The sequence below is a fragment of the Aplysia californica genome, unplaced genomic scaffold, assembly GCF_000002075.1.
Source record: "Aplysia californica isolate F4 #8 unplaced genomic scaffold, AplCal3.0 scaffold01013, whole genome shotgun sequence".
NCBI lineage: Eukaryota > Metazoa > Mollusca > Gastropoda > Aplysiida > Aplysiidae > Aplysia > Aplysia californica.
Window position 1 is genome coordinate 18,198 of NW_004798283.1, and position 9,272 is coordinate 27,469.

At 40.2% G+C, this 9,272-nt stretch overlaps 1 protein-coding gene across 1 annotated transcript in view; it reads left to right on the forward strand.

The window, feature by feature from the left end:
- Positions 1–5,140: 5,140 nt before the first annotated feature.
- LOC101845967 (ATP-dependent RNA helicase ded1) overlaps positions 5,141–9,272 on the forward strand; it is a gene marked incomplete in the record, with an annotated part of 24,614 nt that continues 20,482 nt past the window's right edge. Inside the window, 1 exon segment of the mRNA XM_035973117.1 lies at positions 5,141–5,304. Coding sequence (XP_035829010.1) covers positions 5,185–5,304 — 120 coding nt within the window.

A 9,272-nucleotide genomic window follows, 5' to 3' on the forward strand; every position in this document is an offset into this window, starting at 1 on the left:
AATATACCGCCCTTTGGGTGCACACACAGGATCACAACTATAAAGGTTTACAATAACACAGCTTGATGAAAAACTGTTCATTTTGAGGCAACGACACCATCCTGCCCCCACATATATTTTAGTGTGAGTTGTAAGCTTGTAGATTTCATCCCAAGAACATCTATCTACCATCTTAACATGAGTTTTGAAAAGTATTAATCCGTCTATTGGACCGTGTTTCATAGGTGCGCTTAAGTTTGGTATTGATGAAAATATGTCAATTCTTTGACGTGTAAGATGCTGCAAGTCCCCTATTATGTTTTTGACCCGATTAAGGCTATCGACGAACGTATAAAATAAAATAAACGTATCGGAACCTTAGTTTAAAGTAACCTTCAGTTAAGGGCTTTTAAATTCTTTTGGCCATCCAACTTTAGACCTGCATGGAAAGACCTGAGAAAATTACACGGAGCGATTTTTTTTAAATCTTGATTTAACCGCGGATAATAGAAAGTGAACAAGCTATAGTAATAAATAGATGTGCTGACTGTCACATCAACCGACCTAGTATCACGCTGTCTTTTCGTAGAATCGAAGCAAGACTCTCTCAGAAAATAAGAGCGGATAGAAGCGAAGCTAGACACTCAGAGTGTAAGATCGACTGAAGTGTCTTTAGGCCATTCCCAAAGGGGAGACATTAACTTGTTCTTATGCACAGTAGAATTGTAAATGGGCTGATTTAACAATGTCATGCTCATAACTGTGCCTGAACTGCAACAGAGAACTGCTGCTTTTTCTTCCCTAATCCTTACTATCGTCATTTCCCCTCTACTTCTTTTGTATGTTTGTCACCCTCTTGTGACCCGCTATTTCCGGGTGCCTTGATAGTCGAAGTAGACTTAGTGCTGTTGAAGCTAGAGAGGTGAGCAGAGTAAGCCTGATTCCCTGTAAGGACTTCTCTGTTGACATCCACCCCTTGGCGCTCATATGACCTTATTCAGTTGTGAGCGCCGTAAAACCTCTACTAAAACTAAAACTAGAGTGTAAAACCAGAGCGTATAGAAGCGAAGCTAGTTGTAAGAGCGTATAGAAGCGAAGCTAGTTGTAAGAGCGTATAGAAGCGAAGCTAGTTGTAAGAGCGTATAGAAGCGACGGCAACTGATAGTAAAGATGGAGCGGATGTGTCTACTTCAGCCCCCACTCCCCTTCCATTCAGAACTTCCTTGACATTTGACATAGCCAATTCTCCATTGTCTGCGGGGTCAACATCTTGTACAACATTACTGGGATCGTTGTGACGAAGGCAGCTACAGGCGCGAAGGACCGTTTTAACCTAGTTTGTTTAGAGTGAGGAAGGAGGGGGGGGGGGGGGGGGGGGAGTAGACCTTTACCTGAATATATTGGCTATTAATACCTTAAATTACTGAAATGTTCACAGGTTTATTATAGAATAACAGTTTATCTCACTTCATCCGTAGGCCTATATTATATATATATATTATGCTATGCTATAATAACACTGCACGTTACTGCCTACCGAACGCACACATCTATAAAAAAATGTAAACAATAAAGAGTCTATATAGCGAGAGAAAACACAGAAGGGGCTCTCGTGGCCTTCAGGTTAAGGTGTTCGCCTCTCATTCAATAGCTCCCGGGTTCGAATCTGGATAGCGACGGAAAATTCTCTCCTCTTAAATTTCTCCTTTCACATCCTTTCCTACTGTCTTACAATGTTCTGTCGTCTGCTTTTGTCTACACTTTCTGCCCCCCCCTTTTTCACCTCATTTAAATTGCCCCTACCATCTGGGCTCCTCTCTCTTTCTGCAGCCTTTCTACTGCTACTTCTTGCACGGTCCCTTCTTACTGTGTCTTTCAAATGGTAGGAAAGATCTACACCTCGCCTTCTCCGACAAGGGCGAAACATGTCGGAGATCGCATGAGCAAGTTGCGCACGTTAAATATCCTTTGGTGATTAAAAATCGATAGGAGTAGGTTTCGGTCGCCACCCTGGCAAAAAGTGTCCTACCAACTGAAAATGTTAAATGTAACCCACGTGCTCACACGATCTTATGCAGTTGCGAGCGCCGTAAAACACTTACCAAAAAAAAAAAAAAGCCACAAAAAATAACAACAACAAAACACTTACCCAAAAAGTAAATACATAAATAAAATTTGCTCTCTTTATTAATCTTTCTATAAAATCAACTTACAACCATTCAACGTATAAGTATCGGAAGTGAAACGATTGGTATAATTATAACTTGAGCGAATTCTAATACATGGATATAAGCTGACTTGTACAGTATAATTAAACCCTCTGATAGTGATATAACATCATCCCTGAATGGTTTAGGTATGCGGTCGGACATAATAATAATAATAATAATAATAATAATAATAATAATAATAATAATAATAATAATAATAATAATGATACTTGTACATGTAATCATGGTAACAATATAATAATACATGTAATAATAATAATAATAATAATAATAATAATAATAATAATAATAATAATAATAATCATGAAAATAATCATAATAATAATAATCATAATAATAATAATCATAATAATAATAATAATAATAATAATAATAATAATAATAATAATAATAATAATGTTAATAATAATAATAATAATAATAATAATAATGTTAATAATAATAATAATAATAATAATAATAATAATAATAATAATACTAATAAAAATAAAAATAATAATAATGATACAATGTAATAATAATAATAATAATACATGTAATAATAATAAACAGGATGTGTCATATCCCCACTTGACAGCAAGCTCTATACGCTTTACACTCAGCAGACCATAATATTAATATATAGAACACTCAGATATTTTCAGCTCCGCGGAAGGCACACAGCTGATTAGATCTAGGCGCTCAAACACAAATTACAAACTGACAAAATCTTTCACTGTCTATATTATATCTAGAATCTAGGTACCCCCGTTCCCACCTGGGTGGAGAGGACAATTCGTGTAAAAAAGTGACTTTCCCGAGGACACAAAACGTCGTGCCCCTGACGGGATTCGAACCCACGACATTAATTACTATTGCAAGTCCGAGAGCCTAACCGACGCCACATGGTGACGGAGATTTCTGTACTCTGAACACATAAATAAACCGTTATATATGATATATGGGGGCTCTCGTGGCCTAGAGGTAAAGGTATTCGCATCTCATTCAAAGGTACCGGGTTCGAATCCGGGTAGCGACTGAAACATTTTCTTCTCTAGAACGGTCTCCTTTCACCTCCTTTCCTGCCTTGTAGCAAAGAGGTAACATAATATTATACATACATGTAGTGTGTACGATCTAGCTTGTAACTCAGACCGGGTTCACTGATCTGACGGCTGGTCTCAGACATCCTAGGGATTAGCACTGCTGTTGTCGTCTGTTCTTGTTTGGAGATCGGACGTGAAACTGGTCCATTCTTTCGTGCACGTGTTTGCCTATGTGGTGTGTATTTTATAATAGCCGGACCCTAGACGCTCTGAGTAGTATAAGAACGTATAGGCCGGCCCCGTTTTCTTGTGCAAATGTTAGACTGTGCGGTCCATGTATGGTATTATATAGTCGGCCCCATTTTCTAGTGCAAGTGTTAGACTATGTCGTACCGTGTAGGCTGTACCAATGATCTGGCCTGTACTATCTTTGGTAGTAAATTATAGTTGGTCCCACTGTTCAGTTATACATGTAATTCATAAAAGGCTTTTGTAGAGCGCAGTATATCCTCGCTCTACAGCATGCTCTCGGGGCTTCACATTTTGAGCCCACCTATTTTAAAAAAATAAAAATTAAAAAACAGGCAGATTCTTTATAAATTGACAACCATCCATTGTATGTGCTCAAGATATGTTTTGTCAAAATTCAGAATCTAAATGTTGAAAAAGACAAGAATAGATACATATCGTTGGTTCAAATTGTTAAAAGAACGAAACTCAGTTTTATCTCTCATGAAAAAAAAAAATGCTTTCCGGGATTAGAACACACAATTTGAATAAATGGCCTGCGATTTTTCGATCCAATTTTCTAGAGACTTAGGCTAATAATGTTGGCAACAACAGTGACGCATTTCCACTATTTATCGTAATATTTTAATTACAGCTGGACAGATGAACAAGTTTCCGCGAGCCTTTGGACTCTACAGGAAATGCGTTAACGATTCTGCAATAACAAGAAAGAAAGTCCCGAAGGGGAACATTTTTAGTTTTATTCGTTTTACCGCACTTGCGCAGTACAATAAGGTCACATAAGATTAGAGATGTGTAACAATTACGAGAGGGCAATAAACACAAAAAGTGGAGAGATTATAATTATAAGATGATGATATTATTGTGTTTGACAGGAAAAAAGGAGTAGCCTAATTAAATAACACCAGAACACCCGCCAACCACTCGCGGGGAAAGTCTTAAACTGCACCCCACTTAATAAAACCAATAAGACATTGGTTTAGAAAACACATTAAAGCTATTTTTAACAGTCTGCATCTTTGAAATAAACATAATTTGTGCTTAGATCCACGTGACCTAGCGTAAACACCCGACCCGCTACCCAAGATTTGCAACAGGTGACTGACTGAGACTGAGTGACTAGGCCCAGTGACTGGCGACTGGAACTAGAATCTAGTGGAGCGTTCCGTTTGAAAACGTTCATCAAAGACTCTCTGAAGTTACTATGTTGTTTACTTAAATGAACGCAATCTCTATTCTTTTTCCCGTTAGTAAGGGTCTCACAGATCGTTTTCATTTTTATAAAAGATATGTGAAGTGGGGAAAAAAAGAAGAAAACTATCAAAATTACCAAAGTTAACGCGATATAATGCAAACGGCTTTCTGTGAGAATAAGCTCATTTTTTTCGCGGGGAATCCAGACGAGGCCCAGATTTTTTTCTGGACCCCTAATAGCAACAGCATTGACAATCACAGGTTGCCAAACAGGCGAAACACTCAATGATGTCAACACGAAGGAAAAGAAGACTATAATATCATTTACCTACCATTTTATTATTATTTAGAGAGTTTAATACGATTTCAAAATCAACAATAAGCAGAGTCACTTAATCAGCAATAGGCCTAGGACACAATATGAAGCTTGCTATCTCGCTATAATTTACACGTTCTTTTCAAAGCCTCTGAACCGTATTCGCATCTTGGAACTGGCAACTGGTCGCATGCCCACTGCCTTCTCTGTCTGCCACCATCCCAGTCCCACCCCAACACTAAACACACACTTGTTCGTTCAACACTCAACACATAAAATGGACGACTGGAACGACGGCGCTCCTGCCTCTGTAAGATTTTAACATGTTTCTACTGTTTGTGTGTTTGTATTATAGAACTACAAATAGCGCTTTTTCTTCAGTAGATCTAGATCTATGTTTAATTACACGTCTGCACCCAGATCTAATATTCAGTATTCACTCACTCATCATGTTTACAGAAGAAAAAGCATATCATGCTGCCCAAGGCCGAGCAACAAGGCCAGCAGAGACGGAGAGACTGGACAGGGGGTTTTGTGCGTGTTATTTTTAAAACAAATTTTAAGGCAATTTTCTGGAAACAAAATTGTGCGTTTCAACTTTGAATAATATATTCTAGGCCTACTGTAAAACAAATGACTGTCTAAAGGCTAAATATTCTGAATGAGTCGTATCACGTCATTTAATTTCATCGTCGTCATGAAGCATGGTGATGGCGATGGAATCTCTTTCCTTGCTTCCATGACTCCAGACAGTTGACAGCATGCCGCATGGTCAAATTGTCAGGGTGCAATAGGCTAACTTGAAAACAATAGTTAGATCAAGGCCTGTACTTTGCTTGGACATAGCCTAACTTGTTTGATGCAGAAGCTCAAAGGAGCCAAACTTTCCCCTTGAGCACCTTGTTTAGCCTCTATACTGAACTGATAGCCTATTCAAGACTTAACTGAAGCTTTTTAAGGGCATTAGGCCTACCTAGGCTATTTATTACAGTATTTTTACATTTAATTTGATATTTTACAGTTAGATTTGAAGTTGTCTTGAAAATAATTGATAAGCGACAGTTTTAGTGGCTTTATGTGTGATCTGCAGCAAACAGTACAGCAGTTTGACCCCTGAAACAGTGCATCTGTGTGCGGGAGTGAAAGTAAAAATTTACCCAGTATCTTCCAGGAAATATGAGCAAAACATGATGTACTTCTGGAATATTGCCAGAGAATGTGTAGGCCTTCTTACTTGATTTAATTCAATTGCAGAGAAACTGGTCACTTTATTAGAACGAAGTGTAGATTTATACAGACCCGGTAACCGGGAACAAAGTCACGAAGTATACAGACCCGGTAGGGGAACTTTTGTATGATTTTGGAGTTTCAGCGCCCAGACCCGCTAGTTTGGGCTTGGGGGTGTGTGTGAGAGAGAGCAGGGGGAAGTGCTAGCAAAATGTATGTCATGCCCACAGAATTCTACACTTTACAGAATTCTGTGGTCATGCCCCAGTTGGCAGGAGGGAACGAGAGAAAGATAGAGTGGGAAATAGGTGGGGAGAAAGAAAGACAGACAAACAAAGAAAAAGAGAATGCGAGCGATACACCACAGAGGAGAGAGAGGGGGGGGGGGGGGGGCAGAGAAATAGAGAGGGTGACTGCTCAATGACATTTTTGTTTTCTTCAAATTGTGATTCCTCCAACTCCAAAACGGAGGAAAAACGATCGTTCATCGAAAAGACATCAGATCTTGATCTAGGGTAGCCTCGAAACTAGATCAATGATTTATTTCCGTCTGTGTAGATAGATCTAGACCTAGGCCATAGATCTAGAAGAACCTAGGTCTATCCTGAGCCAAGAGGGCGCTGAAACTTTCCGAAACCACAAAAGACTTCCCCTACCGGGTCTGTATACTTTGTGACTTTGTTCCCGGTTACCGGGTCTGTATACACTCTCTTATTAGAAGGCTATTTCAAGAACAGAAGTGTGAATTTTGGGAGTGTCTATGCACACATTTGCATGCTCTAACTCATTTTTTGCTATAGATTCTAGATCTAGCCTACGCACACTAATTGCGTGCTGCATGCCAAAGATTCTCTACCAAGATATATATTGCACTTGCTCTCTGGACTTTTGTCCATATCGTGGCTGGCCCGCTTAGCGCGTGATGGGCTATACCACTAGCCACTAGGGGATGCGAGGTTGGTTTCTTCCAGGGGGGAAAGTTTTCCAGTTCCTGCCGGAATTTCCGGCTACTTGAACTCATCCATGGGCCTCTCTCCGGCTACACAGGCCGGGCAAGTCTTTCATAGCCGGCGACGTGACAGTCATTTTTATTTCGTTGCCGTGCGACAAATTTTCGGTTTAAAAAAACCGGAGTGGTTATTCTCACCCGAATGGAGGATAAACTGGATACTATTCTCAATAACGACAGCCTACTATTCTCACCCGTTTTTTTTTGGTTTCCGCCCTTTTTATTTCGCTTCAGGCATCATAGGACCCCTGTCACTTAACGCTCCAGGCGACAGAACTCGCATCCCTCTCTCACTCCGCTGAGCGCACGACGCGACTAAAATCACCAACGGGCGGGTCAGCTCTCGAGCGCGGGAGGCAACTATTGTCAATTTGGGGGAAAACATTATCTTTTGAGAAAATAGCGTCACCTTTTCTTGCTATTATTTATTATTGGTTCTGTGACGGAAAATTTTACTCTTGAATGATTTAACCAATCAAAATAAGAAAAAAGTAAGCCTAGGATCAAGGCACTGCGTGCCATGGTAATAGTTGCATGTTTGTTTTATTTGTTGTCTTGAGGAGTAGAGGCAATTAGATGTGTGGGGTAGCTTGGGACGAAAACATCCCCTTAAATCAGTTAATTTTCTACAGAAGAACAGATGATGTTCCACTGTCTCTGAGGGGTAGTCACATAATGGGCAGGCAGCAGACTGCTTTACTCCAATTCGGTTGAGATGTTGGTTGAGGGGTACATGTTGTGTTCTAAGTTGGAAGATTATGGATTGATCTCCCCTCCTCAACTCATTGATTGGATCTTTGACCAACAGCTTTCAGTTAAAGCTATTATTTTTAAAACGAAGTGACTATTTCTCCGAACGTTCGGAGAAATAGTGCCGATCTTTATTTCTCCGAACGGTTTCCGGCTTCCGGTCTCGTGATTTTTTGCCTATTTATTGCGAGAGTTCGGCGCCAACTTTCATTCTGCCTCTGGTCTGGGAAGGAACACTGCATGGCAAGCCCGCCTACATGCAACCTTCAGTAACACCCACCACACACCCACCACCATCATGCACATGTACACACACAAACTTATACACACACTAACTAAACATGATCAGTGGGCAACTTTTGAACGTATGACGAGCTGAGTTGAGTTGTGGATGGAGAGACAGTGTGAGTGACAGAACGGGTGAAAGGTAGAATTTACGAGTGTATCCCCAGGTGACAGCAACTACAAGACGACGACACCGACACCCCCCCACCCCATGGTTCGCAGGGTGCAAGGGAATGAATGAAATTTTCTTTGTGTGTGCCTGGAGGGAGGGGGTGGGGTGTGAAAGTCATGAGGACGGGGATGAGCGGCGGGAGAGAACACGGGAATTGAACGAATGAGTGAAACTGAAAGAGAGGAACGATTCATGAGCCCTGGAATGTAGATCCTGTGCTTCTATTTTTGTATACTTTTAACTGTTACTGAATAAAGGCTGAAATTTAAAAACAAATTTGCAGGAAAGGATGTGATTTCAGAGTGTTCGGAGAAATAGTGCCAAGCTTTATTTTCCCGAACGTTCGGAGAAATAGTGCCTAGCTTTATTTTCCCGAAAGTTCGGAGAAATAGTGTCAGCCTTTTTAAAAACATACTACTCTGGCAAGTGAATTCCTTTCTGAATTTAGAATATACACTTGTCTAGGGTTTTGGTGAAGAATGGGTGAACACTCTAAAGATTTTAAAAAATGAAACAATAACAATCCCCGCGGGACCCTAGAAAAATCTGCCAGCGCTCGGGGGCAGGTCACGAACGGTCACTCTTACTATGAACAAATTATTTTCTGTCATCCTATTATTAGCCTACATGTAGGCCTACCCGTTCTCAATGCCCAGGTCAGGTAGGCCTAGGAATAAAAATCCATTGTATTCTCAGACCAGGTGGGAATAAAATCCAATCACGGGATCTGGCTTGTCACCCCGTTTTTACTAGATCTAGGTACCTAGTTTCTGACTCGTTTTTTTTTTTCCCGGTTAGTCGAATGTTTTGAATACCAGGTACCTATTTATTCGGG